At 39.1% G+C, this 15,653-nt stretch overlaps 1 protein-coding gene across 1 annotated transcript in view; it reads left to right on the forward strand.

The window, feature by feature from the left end:
- FMN2 (formin 2) overlaps positions 1 to 15,653 on the forward strand; it is a 159,839-nt gene that overhangs the window by 120,024 nt on the left and 24,162 nt on the right. The window contains exons 15-16 of the mRNA XM_083496737.1: positions 8,975 to 9,067; positions 14,851 to 14,902. Of these exons, the coding sequence (XP_083352863.1) occupies positions 8,975 to 9,067; positions 14,851 to 14,902 (145 nt within the window). The remainder of the gene's footprint in view (positions 1 to 8,974; positions 9,068 to 14,850; positions 14,903 to 15,653) is intronic.

Consider the following 15,653-nt stretch of genomic DNA (forward strand, 5'->3'; position numbering starts at 1 on the left):
ATATTTAGAGCTTTTCAAAAATAACTTATGCGGTTTGTCTTGAGAAGGTGAATGGGCTGTGAGGGAAGTCATCATTTGGAATTTCTGACATATCACTTAGAAAATCTGAAATAACTTGCACGGAAAGCATGGCACAATATTTAAGAACACAGAGCTTAATATATAAATTGTTAAAAGTGCCAGAGTATTCTTGATGGGCTATTTAGGCTGCAGTCCTGGAAATAAGTTCTGCTGCACACAGTGGAGCTAATTTATGAGTTGACATGTATAGGATTGTTCTGTTAATCTAGCTCTCCAAAGCAGCAGGATGGTCTTAAACCACGACATATATTCAACAAGACAGATGTTTATTTAACCATAGACAGTTGCTAATATTCTTGTCTTGGTAGCTGAACATGTCGTTACAAGATGAATCTGATTTTGTAGATATATTTCAGACAGGTTTCAGACCCGGTTTGGAACTGAAACTGCCTTTGTTGTTCTCTTGGAATTCTTAGCGGCTTTTGATACCAATGACCATGGTATCTGTCTGAGATGGCTGTTGGAGATAATGCTTTGAAATGGTTCTGCTTTTCCAATTCCAGAAGCTGGTGTTGGATCCTTTGGGAAATGTTCTTCAGAGTCCCACAATTAAAAATCCTGGTGGATTTTTATTTTAAGTGTTCAGTAAGCACTGAAAGTTCAGGAGGGATAGGGGGCTGTCTGACCTCAATTGGAAGGGAGTTCCAGAAAATTGGACCCACAATGCTGAAGGCACAGCTCCTTGTGGATACAAGCCAAGTATCTGAGCCATGGGGACCGCTAATAGAGGCTCCCCTGAAGTACACAGTGATTGAGCAGGGCTATAAGGCATCAGATACCCTGGACCTTGTATTAAGGACCTTGTAAATTAAGACTATTAAGAGTCTTGAAGCTGCCCCTGTAGCATGTGGGCAGCCAGTGCAAGCTTTGGAGCACAAGTAGTGTCTGTCCCCAACAAGCCTCGCCGCAGCATTTCACATCAGCTGGAGCCTTGGGATGAGGCCCAAGAGTCACCCCACCTTGCAATAATCAAGTTCTGAGATTGCCATTATTAATGGAGAATTCCCATGCTTCTCAGTTGTACAAGCCAATCTGAAACCATACAACATCTCTCAGTTGCTTCTGGCTTAATATAATGCTGGTCCTGCACATGACAGTCAAGCAATGTCATTCTAAATGGAGACTGGTGATTAAGGCTGCAAGATAAAGCTCTTAAGAGTCACAAGCAGTTGGAAAAACATGACATGAGTTTCTTCTCACATGAGGAAACAATTTTCTGAGGTTTTCAAAGCAGCAAATTTAGCATGGCATTAAAGCTAGTGCAATTTGACTTGACGAAAAGAATCCTTTTAATGGCTTTAGCTGAATTTATCGATGGCTTTTGCAAGTTTTATAAACCATTGGATGCTCATCGTAATAGCAGAATACTCTTTTTGTAGAGAGGGAGGGTTCCAAATAACTTCTAAACTAAACAGATATGTACTCTTACTCCCCATTCCGCACCATATATCTCTTTCTTACTTGCACAAACACAGATTCCTTGCATGTACATAGAGGCTCAAGCATACTCTTATTTTCCTCATGCATACTGTCATATATGCTCCTTGCCATCAGTTTTCTTTCTTTATGGCCCTTCCTCCTGTGACAGCATAGGACAGTGAACAACACAGAAGAATAATCAAGCAATAATTAAAAACATCTAAAAATACATCTCTAAAAGAAAGAAACAAAAAAATTCAAAAACAATGCCAGCTTCTGAAATTTTGGTTGCGATTCATATCTGAAAAGTCTGACTAAACAAATATGTCTTCAGTTTGTGTCTAAACGTCATCAGTATGAGGGGCAGAGGCATCTTCTTGGGGAAGGTGTTCCATAGATGGGGCACTGCCATGGAGAAGGCCTTGTCACATGTTGTCTCCCCTGAGCTAGTAAAACACATTCAGAGGCCTGGATCCTACCTAGCCCTACACAAATGGAAGAATCCTTCCATTCATGAAGGGAACTGGGATCGAGCAGGGGCTCCTGCTCAAGTTCATGGATGAAGCAGCATTTTTTGCCCGTCTCCCCTTTCCCTGCAGCTACCTACATGCCTCTCATTCTGCTCCAGAAATTCATCCAACCTTCTGGAACAGATTTTCAAGGGGCAGAGGGGGAAGGATAGATCAGTGAAGCCCTCCACTTCCCTTCTGCTTGTAGTCAGAGGCATTGTTGTTGTTTAGTTGTTTAGTCATGTCCGACTCTTCGTTACCCCATGGACCAGAGCACGCCAGGCACTCCTGTCTTCCACTGCCTCCCGCAGTTTGGTCAAACTCATGCTGGTAGCTTCAAGAACACTATCCAACCATCTCGTCCTCTGTCATCCCCTTCTCCTTGTGCCCTCCATCTTTCCCAACATCAGGGTCTTTTCCAGGAAGTCTTCTCTTCTCATGAGGTGGCCAAAGTATTGGAGTCTCAGCTTCAGGATCTGTCCTTCCAATGAGCACTCAGGGGCGATTTCCTTCAGAATGGATAGGTTTGATCTTTTTGCAGTCCATGGGACTCTCAAGAGTCTAATGTCAGAGGCATTATGCATCTGAATACTAGTTGCTGGGAATGACAATTGAGGAGAGTACTGTGGCACTCCAGTCCTGCTTGCAGGCTTCCCATAGGCATCTGGCTGGCCATCGTGAGAACATCTTGACAACCTGCTTTCCCCAGGGAGGCTCACCGAGCACCTACGTTACGCATCTTTAGGCACCAAGCAAAGCATTCCTCTTCTCCCAGGCCTTTAGCTAATTAAATGCTGGGCTAGATGGGCCTTTGGCTTGATCCAGAAGGGCTCCTCTTATGTTCATTTGTATATCCTGTGAATGAAAACCCTGCCCACCTGATGATCCTGACAGTGGAAGTTGGGTTAAGATGTAAGCCATAAGCTTTATCCTAGCTCCAGACACTTATCCAGCACCTTTTAGTTCCTGAGTTGTGGGCAAATCCATGCTGAGACCGACAGGAAATTTCTTCAACTGTGTCCATACCACTTCTGTGTCTTGTATCCCGCGTTTAGTAGTAGAAAGCTTAACTTGTTTGGTAAGGCTTGCAGAGGGAGGACAATGACAAGACCAAAAATAAGATAAGGACAAGTTCATAGGGTCCATGGAAGAGCCAGCACTGAACCAGTCTGAGGGTCATCTATCTGCTCAAATTCTAAATCAAACTTTTCATTGAGACTTAAGTATAAAACTGTTGGTTTGTACCTCTCTCTCCACAACTGAGAAAATAAGAATGACTATATTAATGAGCAAAGTTGGTGCACAAAATAATTTCCAAAGTGGTATACCTGCACCGCTTATTCCCCAGTAATTGCTGGGTGTAAAGTGCATTTGTCTCTGCCCTTCCAAATCTAATCATGCAATGGGATTGCTATTTCCTCTGAAATTCCTACCTATATTTTGAAAGTTGTGCTACATAAAAATGGAGCAACAGCTAGCTTGCGTGGCTACATCTGACTGTCTCAGCGTATTAGCAATCTGTGGGAAATCAGGCTAACTTAAAACTATTTTTATAATAATGTAAAATGTTTTCTTTATGGTGTGTAATCAGAATGATAAGCTTGGGTGCACATGTGCTTAAAAGGGAAAATTTTGTGGGGATAGATTGTTTTTATATATGTTTTCAGGATGATTGCACAGGTTCCTTCTTTTTATTTTCCCTGTTTGTTTTATGAGCAGTACTGTGCACTGGAGACTGCTAATACTGGCGTGAGGGGGAACTTCAGAGGTATTATGTAAAGAAGGTGCAATTTTAGACGTTCAAAAGAGCATATTGGGGTATTTCTTCTATTTTAGAGCACGAATTTCATGTCCAGTTTTCATAACTATTTATGTAACATTTCACTAATCATTCTGTTCAGCTGCCCCCAATTTCTTCTGCCCTTGTTTTAAAGCATTATGTGGCTGGACATTAATCTGTTATGTACCAGACACTCTAATAAACAAAGGACCCGAGACAGCTTGGGATTTTATTAATATATCTACTGGTTCGGCTCCATCAATTGCTCCCCGATTTCACAGCTCTCCAGGATTCTCAGTTTAGCCTTTCTCAGTTCAGTGACATATAGTTTGTTAAGCAACCTGATCTGCTTTTGATCTCTCCGGGCTGTCAGCAGACCTCCTAGATGCAGTCATGTCGAGTAATAACTTTCAGTAACTCTGTCATTCCACACTTGAAATTTTAGCACTTGCTACAATACTTAAATCAACTTGCTTTGTTAAAGAGAAAGGCTGCTACTGCATTGGAATGATACAGGAGAATTTTAAGTTTAGGACTTTGTGTCAACTCCTGCAGGGTTCCCCCCCCCCCCTGCATCTTAGCATTTGTTGAAAATATTGCTGAAATGAGTATATTTTCAAGTCCCAGTATTTTTGGCTCCAGTTCCACTACTTTCAATCACATCTGAAGTTTGGTTCTGTCGTTGGAAAAAAGTATATTTAGGCACATTGGAAGATGTTCCATTGCAAACTATTTCTTTCTTTTTTTTTAAAGGCTCCAAAATTGATTAGGAGCATAATCAATGAGCATAGATAAAACTAGATCAGGGATTTCCAATGTGGTGTGTGGGGGCTCATAGGCACCAACAGGTGCTTTCCTGGTGCTCACATGTACTCCTGTTCCACCCCCACTCAAAGTAGGCTTGAAAGAAACATTTTATTATAGCCAATAGGTTGTGGGGGGGGGTGTTGCTCACAATAGGTTCTCTGGTTTGCTGTTGTTCCCACACAGACCCAAAAATGTTGCTGATCCCTGGACTAAATTATGACTAGTCATTTGGATATATTAATGTATGACATAATTGCAGCTCAGCACTGCCACAGTTCAACAATTGAAACCCCACCTGCAACAGGGGGCGTAACATTTTCAGCTACTGGGTGCTCAGATTTCTTGAGTGTTCGTGGAGGTGGGATAGGCCACAGAGGGATATCATCCTCTTTCCAGAAACACGGATTTGCTATCTTAACAAGTTCACAGGGATGTGGATCTTGCTTAGTAAAAAGAAGACTTTGGGTGACGTTACTGCAAACACATCGCACTGATTGTGTGAATTGGTCCAGTATACACTCGGTAGATGCAGTTTACAATGAAAAATTAAGTTCACCAGTTGTGCATTGAAGATGCTGGATTGAAATGTAAGCAAAGACTCTTCTATAAAGGAATGGCTTTCCTTCTCTACGTCTCCATCTGCCCCCTTCATGTTCATGCAGAAATCTGTGCACTAGACTCAATTAAAAGACAGTAAAGGTAATCCTGACACCGTCAGACACTTAAACATGCTTATGTTTCTCTCAACTGTACCCATTTTGTAGTGGTTTACAATTTTGGTATAACCTCCATAGACATATCACTTTTGCATTATGCTATGTACTTTTCATTGTTTTTCTAAGTGTTTTTCATTCTTCTAGAAATGACTTCAGTCCTGTAATAGCTGAATTTTGTATGCGTTTTAAGGAGGGAAAGTCATTTTCATAGAGTGGTGTGTCAGATAAACTTCAGAAATACAAAACAATCTTTCTAGATCTGACCAGTTGCATTCTGGCTCACCCAGAGCGGATCCAGGTCAGCAGTTCCTATAGAGGTTGATGCAGACTTCTTGTCAGGAGCCCTCCTGCTGCTGCTTTTCGTGTCATGCTGAGTCCATGTCACTTTGACATGGGCTGCAGGCATGTAAGAGTACTTTAAGGCTATGGTCCTGAAGGCTAATGAACTACAACCCACATACACTGCTAATATTGACATAATTCATTTCAAGGTAATAGGACTACTCAACTCAACAGTGGTTTTCATGACCGCTGCTTAAAAACCTCTTAGGATTTCCACGTAAACATTGCTGTGGCAAGCTAATCATTAGTGCTGCACCCACATACTTCAGTAGCCTGTGCAAACATTGCTGAAAGGGTTAATTGACTGAAACATCACTGCATGCAGACTCCTAAACCTAAACCATATGTAAAATAAAGCCAGGATTTCAGTCAATCTGTGAGTCATGTTTTACTGTCCTTAAAACTCCAAACAAGGAGCTGTCTGTAGAGGCTTTTGAAGCTTCAACAGTCCTTAGCATAAGTCCTAACAATACCCAAAAAAATAAATAAAAGAAAATTGAGAGGTCTTTCTCTTCTCATGGAAAAGTGTGCAATTCAGATAAACCTGGCTTCGTTTCCCTGCATTAAATCTGAACTCCCTTTAAAGTTACCGACTTCAAGCATTTCTATATGACTCTATGGTACTCAGATAAGATGGCGTTTCTCTTTCCAGGAATATGTAAGATCTATATCCCTAATATATTTCTGAAAATAAATTTGGGGAAACTTTTCAAAGTACCCAAATAAGAAGTACTCTCCATTTTTCTCTCTGTCTAACCAAAAGGGCAGATTCTTAAAATGTGAGGAAATTTGGATGTCTTTTTGTAGACTTATACCCAGATGAATGACATCTGACAGATTATGAATTATGGCATGCACCCCTCAACCTACAAAATTAAGCTGAAATAAGACTATATGCCATGAATATCAAATCAGAAATTTTCCTTTGATCATATGTTTGTTCAGCTCTTGTCTTTTGACTGATTCACAAATAGCACAATTGTATGCATATTTCGTTTGAAATAAGCCTCCATAAATTCAGTGGATCTTACTCCCTAGTAAGTGGGTTTAAGACTGGAGGCAAATTAATACCTTGCAGTTTTTTCTCATTGGATGAATGTGGATTTTCACAGAATCCAAGACTGCATTTAAAATATCAACATCTTGGCAAATTAGCCGATATTCTTCCTGTGCTGACAGTGGTCCCAGGTATCATGGAATGTTGCTTAACCATCATTCAGTGCTGTGTGCATTGGCTAGAAACAATACAGATTATATCTATATGCTGATCATTTTATTATGGTTAAGTGTTTTTAAAGTCTGTTGATTTTATTGGCGTTTTCTTATAAATATTTCAGTCTTGTGGAAATAACTTATTTTTTTAATGTGGTCTATAATTTTGTTAATTAAAATAAAATGAATGTAACACTGCATCTGATTGCCTTCTTCCATAAATTGTAGTAGAGCATTGTTTTCTGAAACCTGATAGTGAAACATAGGCTCAGTTCACAGGCAATGCTAAACCGTGGTTTAGCGGAATTGAGCCTGAGCAAACCACTGACTCGTAGTTCCCCATCCTTTCTCATCCCATGTGGCTGGGAGAAGCATTTGGTAGCATTTACCTTCAAGTTCATAGCTTAATGTTATATATGAACCAGAGATTGTGGTTTAAATTAAAAGTCTGGTAACTCTCTAAGCAAGCTAGTAACCCACTTAACCTTATGATAAATATGTGCTTATTACTTCTTACACATAAAGAATTGTGTCTGGAGTGATGGTGGATAGAAGGCTGCCTGGGTTTTGTTTTCCCTGCTGGTGGCAGCTATTCACACTGGTTTGCTGTAGGGGAGGATACAGGTTTGAGGTAAGGATAAGCTGCAGATGACCTAAACTTCAAAGCAGTCATGAAATGTGATTATTTGCTAGGAGCCACCAGCTGAGAATAACCAAAACATATATGTTAGCTTCTTGAAACATTTGGAATATATTTGCATGATTCTTTTCTGGGATCTGCAAGGCCTTCTTGAGCATTTTGAAGAGGATGAAAACTAATCTTCTTTATGAATGTAAGAATAGCCTTCTGGATAAGACCAAATGCCCTCTAGACCAGCATTCTGTTCCCACAGTGGACAACTGTAGGAAGCCCACAAGGAGGAAATGAACTAAGGAATCTTTCCCTGCTCATGACTGCAGGCAATTGCTGTTCAGAAGCATACTGTTCTGATAGTGCATGGGCTATCATAACTACCAGCTATTGATAGCCTTACTAATCATGAATTTGTCAAATCTTATACACTTCTATCACACACCCCACCCACTTATCTTTTTCTTCTAAATTAAAAATCCCCAAATGTTGTAAGCTTTCCTTAAAGAGGAGTTATTCCAGCTCTTAGTCATTTGGAGAAGATATAGAGTATCCTTTATCATGACTATGCCATAGCTGCCACAAAAAATAAGCACATAAAGCATTTTGGTTTTGCCTGAAGACACAACAAAAGTCAGAGACCACATAGTCTATCAAATGAAGTTTATATTGCACTGCAGCTCTTGCACTTGCTGTGAAATTGACCTAGCATTGCATTTGTTTAGGCACTGAGCCTATGAACACTTAAGTATATTTTTAACTTTGTAAGCATGAATGGTTTCATTGAGGTCAATAGAATTCACATGGTAGTACAGTTAAGCATGTTTACAAGTGTGTGTGATCTGAGCCTTGGTAGATTACTGTAGCTGAGTAGTCAATTCCACAAAGTTTAGAAATATGGTTTACTTTGCATATGTGTATATATTTTATGAGCCTACCTCTCTGAGACAGATGTAAGTTTTGTTTTTAAGTTTCCTACCAGGCAGTAAATGTTGGTTAAACGTTTATTTTTTTAAGTACAATTATTCACATTTCTTACAGTCTTGTCCACAGATACCAAACCTAGGCCCCAGGAATCTGAATAGACTATGGTCATTGGGTTGCATCCAGTGGTAGTGGTACTGTATGGAATGTAGTGCTGAAACAGTATGGAATGTAGAATGGAGGCAGGAGGATTGGTGAAAATTACGATGGCTTATATTGACATGTAGGTGAATCAGCGTGGCATAGCTTTGTCTCTCTCTCTCCATCCATGCCATGTTCCTGAGAGTTCCTATTCATAGTAAAATGGCATTGACTGTGCCAATCCAAAACGGGTCTGACACTATTTCAGTTGAATTTGCATGTGATTGCAAAACAGTCATAAAAGCTTGCTGGAGCCAACAGTTCATGGGATCAGATGTAAGTGCCAATACTGGGACTTAGGTCTGTTTGTAATGAATCTCATTCTAATGCAGTGTGTTACTTCAATTTTCAGGATGTGAGACAGAAGCGGGCAAAGTTTGCCAGTTTTCATTAGAAGAACACATCCAGCCTTTTAAAGACAGCATGGAGAAATTCATTAGTCAAGGTAAATAATGAGGTGCCATTGAACCTTTCCAAGATTTATCAAAAGAAGGTTATGGAAACAATGTTTCGACATGGTGAATAAAGAGTCTATTTTGAAACCACAGATATGTGTAGATTAGCTCAATCAATTGGCATTGCATTTCAGAACACCTCTACCTGTTCTGTGTTCCATTTCTAAATGATAATAGAGGCAGTTTTTGACTTTTAAATATATATTTCTGATGAGTTCATATTCTGTGTAGGAAACAATTTCCTAACATTTGTTTCTTGACAATTTCATAAAACTGGAAGCTGAAGCTGTGCTTTGACTTGTCTCCAAATACATGGTGATACTTTTCAAAGTATTAAAAATATGATGTGTTCAGTCTTCTGGTTTATTTCACTTGCAAATTGTCTTTGAAAGGCCACATGTTTTGAAAACAAAATCTAAGGAATTCTGTAAAATGTTTGGGTCATGTTCACAGAAAATGCCACAAAAGTGGACTTCATAATCCATGGCTTATTTCTCACCTCCATTTTAGATTTTTCAGGTTTCCAAGCCAATTGCTGGAGAACTCAGACTGATATTTCCTATAGGACCGAATATGATAGTTATTGTGATTTTCCTTTCCATTTGGAACTTTCTAATTATTTTTATTTCTAAAGGTTAGAACCTTGTACTTTGGGAATGATGTGAAATACTTTGAAAGAAATGCTGTTGGGCATCTTCAGTGGTAGTGTACCATCAGCTAAGAAACAAGAGCTATCAGCACTGTCTCTGAAGCCTCCACAGTCACTTACAGACTCACTGTTAAGACCGTGTTCATGGAAGACAATCTTACACGGCTATGAGTGATTGCCAAAGATGACTCCAGGGGGAGCCTGTCTCATATGAGTGGCAGGATTTTAAAGCCCCTGAATTCTTTTCTGGCTCACATTAAAATGTGAATTGGGGAAGGTTCCTAGCTGCTGCTCCCACTACTTGAGAGACTTTTTCCAAGCTCTGGAGAAAAAAACTAAGTTCTTTCCATAAGGAGTCATATAATTTCCAAATTAATTTGATGGCAGCTTTGAAGAGCTCTCTGATCACCAAAAAAAGAAATAAAAAAAAACCTAGAAAGTTGATTAAGGAATAAAGTTAAAAACCATATGGGGGTAGGGTAGCCCAGTCACTGGTAGGGTATCAGACAAAGCTGTTAAAAGCCATTCCTGGGCCAACCTGAGCTGCCCCAGTTACTACCAAGTTCAAGATTACACCCAAGCTGTGAAGCTGGCTCTTCAGAGGAAGTGCAAGCCCATCTGAGTCTTGAATGAACACCTCCCTTGAGAGTGGACAATTTCCCAGCTGACAGCACATCTGTCTTATCCAGATGAAGTTTCAGTTGTTCACCTTCATCCAACCTGGTAACCCCTCCTGTCACCAATTCAGCAGTCTTCTGAGATGAGCAGATGGAAAAATGAGGATGAGCCAAACTGCTCTTGACTTCTCCCAGTGGTTTCATGTAAAGAATAGGGTAGCAGGCAGAATAGGACCCTGAGGCACCAATGGCCAAGGAGTGGAGAGGAAATCCACTGAAATTGAAATTGATAATGGTTTTCTATAAGGACTAGAACCATCTTAGCACTGTGCCTCCCAGTCTCAACCCAGATGAGTCCTCAGAAGGGCAGTGATATTGAAAGCTGCTGAGAACAATATGGTTACACTCCCCCCCCCCACCCCCAGCATCCATTCCCCAGCAGAAGTCATCCTTCAAGATGTCCAAGGCTTTCTCAAAACTGAACCTGACTCCAGACTGGAAAGGATTCAAATAATCATCATCATTCAACATCATCTGGAGTTGTCTCACTACTACCTCTTTAAGTGCAGCAGGGATGACTCCATCCCTCAACTAGGCCTTCACAACCTATGAGGTCCACAGCTTTGCAGAAAGGACAAGTATCAGTGGTAGGAATCATCCCTCCAAGCAGTTTGTCCACATCCTCAAGTTGCTTAATACAACTTGTGCTCTCTGATTCTCCCGGGCAAATGCCTTCTTAGTTGTTTTTCCCAGCAGGGATTACTTGATAGCCTGGTTGTGGCAGAACTATGCTTTTTTTCAAAAACCACTAAGTGACATGTGAGAGGTGAGTTGACTACCAGGAAGGGTTATATATCCCCTTCCTACCTACTGGTTTTTGCCTTCAACTGCCCTTCCCCCTGCATTTACCTTACAAGAAAACCATGAGGTTGAGCACCCTTGTTTTCCTTTTGAATTCTTGAACAAAGTTTAATACAGAGATGGAGAAGAAAACCTTTTGATTAAGTTCCAAAAATAAAGTAATGTTATATAGTTTGTAATATGAAATCCTTTGTTTTTTATCTGGCTGGGCTGAAATCAAGCTTGAAAGAGTTTATACAGGATTTTGCTTTCCTGCATAGTATTTGACAGGCTTTTGATCTCGATATTTTTTTCTAAGGGCTTTTATTGTTTACATAGGCATAATCGATGAGTTGTTTCAGGTAGATTGCATGCACAAAGACCATTTAGGAAAAATGAGGGTAATATAAACACTCTGTTTATATAGAGTGTTTTCCGGGAAAAGGAAAATGGAATTTCCAAACAGCATAGGAATTTTCTATAGGATATTTATATACTGCCTACATTCTTTGGCTTTCAGTTCAACAGCATATTTACGTTCTCAAATCTATTGTGTTGTGGTTGCAATGACTCATGGTAAAGGCACTAATTTGGACAGATAGAGAAAACTGGCAACATGTGGAGGTGAATCATAACGAAAGTCATAGCAAATTAGACAATTGCTTCTTTAACATTCTAAATGAGAAAAGGTGGGGAGGAGGGTACCAATGAACACATACAAACTGATTCAGAGTTTAGACCAGCAGTTAAAAATAAGAGATTATTATTGAAATGCAATTTTATATTCAATTACACTGAGAAATTGTGATATTCCCTTAGGAGACTTTTGGATCTGATTCAGCAGAAATAGCTTAAATTACTGAGAAAGCTTCAGGCTAGACAGTGGCTTGAAACAGTAATAGCACTCAGTAATCATTGGGTCAAGACTGCAGCTGAGGACAATGGCAAAAGAAGTGGCATTGAGGCACAATGTTTCAGATGGCTTTTGAGTCCCGGTTTAATTGCTGCAGCAGAATTATTTCCAGAATGATAAATAGATAACCAACAAGCCCTGCAACTCCAAAAGGGTGTCTGTTAGGGGCAGTCATTTCTTTCCTTTTACTTTTGATAGCCTCATCTTCATGAAAAAATGAGTCATTTGGTAGCCAGGACCCATCTGATGTCTCAGAGAAAGCAAATATCTCAAGAGCTTCACAGATTCCAAATGTGTAACTAGCAGAAGATTTCCAGAATGGTGTCCAACCTCAGGCACTTTCCTCAGAAACCTGAAATCTTTTGAAATTAAGGACATATAACCTCCCTCATCAGAATGAATAGATACAAAGCACAAGGAAGATCCATCAGAGGTGTCACAGGGATGCTGAAGTATTCAGATTAATGCTTGATCTTGATCTTTTAAGAAGTCTCTGCAGCACAAGGACAGGAACAGAGCCAAGTATCCCCCCCCCCTGCAGCTTGCTAGCACTTTAAGCATTGGTTGGTATCAAACCACTTTGGGGCAGCAACTCTGGTGCTTTCTCACCTTAAGCCTCAAATGCTTATAAACTTGCTTTGTCTTCTGGCAGTCTCAGCATTAGCTCTTGCCTGCCAGCTTCCAGATCTTGGCATCTAACTCCTTGTCTGACCTTCAGTGTTTTAGCTAGCTATGCTGGCTTTAATTCTTCCTTGTCTGTAACAATAATCCCATTTACTTTATGCGGTAGAAAATAGCTCTGTTTACCCCTAACTTGAAGCTTTTCTCCAACCATTAGTTGCTAAATGGAAGAGGATAGAAGACAATGTGGGACAGACAAAATGGCAGCAATGTATAATGACTCCCTTATTCACCACAAGCAAGCAGTTTGATGCACCAGCCCTCTATCCCTTTATACATACAGTCAGATGGGCAGGGTATTATTATTACTATTATTACTATTATTATTATTATTATTATTATTATTATTATTATTATTATTATTATTTTATTAACTTTTGTTATTTTCTTTTAAATAATTGATCCACACATATACTTAAACAAAAGTCTGCCTATGTTCCCTACTTCCCATTTTTACCTGCACTACATGCCTCACATACATGTTTCCATCCTGCTTATGGTACTGGAGAGGCGTCAGCTGGTAGTCTCATTGTGTCTTACCCTCTTCACAAGGAAGCCTACTTTTGCAAAAATCTAAAATTATCCAGCTTCCTCTAACGAAATGCATTGTGATGATACTCCTTTTCTACTACAGAAATGTAGTTGATAAGCTTGTTCTGCTTTGGATCACATTTTAATGGTGTAATCCTTTAGTACTTTCTGAAAATAAATTGGGCAACATCTGTCTCCTTTTTTATGGTTACAAACTGGATGTGTAAGATTGTATAAACCACCTAAATAGTCCTGGTGGTAAAACCTTGTCGCCATTTCAACTAATCTGGTCAGAACAGAGTGATCTTGGAAATGAGCTAGCGATGCTCCCATATGACTTTGTTTACAGTGCAGATACATTTTCTAACCCACCGTTCTACATTAGTTAATCACTAAGCAGTGCTAGACTTTTAGCAGTGCAAGTTTCTTGGAGGCAAGCACTGCATTTTTGTGGTAAGCTTTAGCATTTGTATTTGAGGAATACTTAAAATAAAATGTTAAAACTGTGCTTCAGATAGAGTTATGCAATGATTTTCCCAACTGAAATCTACTTAACTCCAATCACAGTTCGTTTTAGTTTAAAGTTGCAGTCTTAGAATGAAATATCTAGGTTGATCTTAGATTTGGCCATCATTTCAGTGGGTTGCTGAAGCTGGCGTGTCCACCACCCTTTCTTTCTTTCTTTCTTTCTTTGGTCAGTAGGTCTTAGCAAGATAGGTGGTCTGGTCTCTTTTTATCTGGCAACACCCACTGCAGATTTTTAAGGTAGTTGGGGTCAGCTGTTAAATTCTTTTAAAGATTTTTCCAAGAGCTTTATCTAATGGTGAAATTCAGAAACTGGGACATAGGATTTTTTTAATAGTCCAAACCATGTCTAGAAAAACCATGTGGTTAAACGTGCAATATAAACATTCAAGTTACATGAAGTTCAGAAGGCATGTACAATGTACAATGCACTGCCTCATAACTGTGGCTTGTATCTAGATATACATATTCTGTCAAGGAGTGTGATACACTTAGTTTTTGTGTTGCTTCAATTCCTTGGAACAATTTGCCCTATCTGCAACCAAGTTTTCCTCTGGAATTTGGAGGCTCCCATCAAGTTTGGATGAATCCATCTTTATTTACAACATTTTGTTCCACACATATATCATATATATATATATATATATATATATATATATATATATATATATGTATGGTGATGGTGGAATGAGAAACAAAGTGAGTATGTAAATATATATTGGCTAGGTCATTAACTTGTGAATGTGCTTCACATCTACTTTGGTTCTTCAGTCAAGGTGTTCACCTACTGGTTTTAGTACCTATAACTTTTCATGTATCGAAAACTTCTTCTGGAAGTGATTTTGGTGTATTTTCTTTCACACCAAGGCCAAGTGCACAAGTTTAGTGCTCACACAGTGATACAGAGCTTTTCCTTTCAGAAGTGTGTAAAAGGAGAATTTTGCTGCTTAAGAAAATTAATGCTTAAATAATAGCATTACACTTTATATATAATCTTGTTCTCTATCTGTTGTTCAGCTAAAATTGACCATGAAATGGAAGAGAAATCCCTGGAAGAGACACATAAAAGGTGAGCAGACCAAACTTCATATTCCACTAACATTCTAATAAGCTTCTATTTTTTTAGGTAGTAAAAGGAACAAAGTCTTAAAGGACAAATTGTGATTCTGCCAATAGAATTTATAGGGTATTGCTTGGTATACGATGCTCTCATATAATATGCTAGTAAAGCTAGAAAGTTCAGACTCTTCCTAAAATTAACACAACACTTCCAAGAGGATTAAAACAATAATCCAATCAGGGCTTTGCATAAAAAAATGGGTCGTCTTCCTCAGACTAATAACAGATGCACAATACTTTTATTCTGTACTTTTGAGCTACCCACTATATACAAAGAAAAGTAGGTGGGTGGGAAGTTCCTATAAAAGTATTAATAATGTGGATAATTAAATGTGGCTTCATTGCAAAGTTAATTAGGCACATTAAAGCAGATACACTGCGTAATTCATTATTGATGTTAGCATTAATGGGGTTTGTGTCTTTGAAGACTCTTCAGTCTTCTTGCACAAAATCTGGTTTCTTTTTTCTCCCTCCTTTTTGCAATTTTCTCAACATTGCGGCTTTAAGAGTTTCTTTAATAGCAATGGAAAATATTTTTTTTCTGAAAATTCACGTTTCCAAATCTTATGGAAATTACTCATGGAACTGCCAGATTTTTTTAAAATTACACTTTTGAAGAGTTGCTTGTATTATACTAGGAAATACAGTGGGACATGTTTTAAAGAATAATTGAGAATGCTAGTACAGTATTCCATTTAGAA

This window comes from Podarcis liolepis, assembly GCF_965112155.1.
Source record: "Podarcis liolepis genome assembly, chromosome: 3".
Taxonomy (NCBI): Eukaryota; Metazoa; Chordata; class Lepidosauria; order Squamata; family Lacertidae; genus Podarcis; species Podarcis liolepis.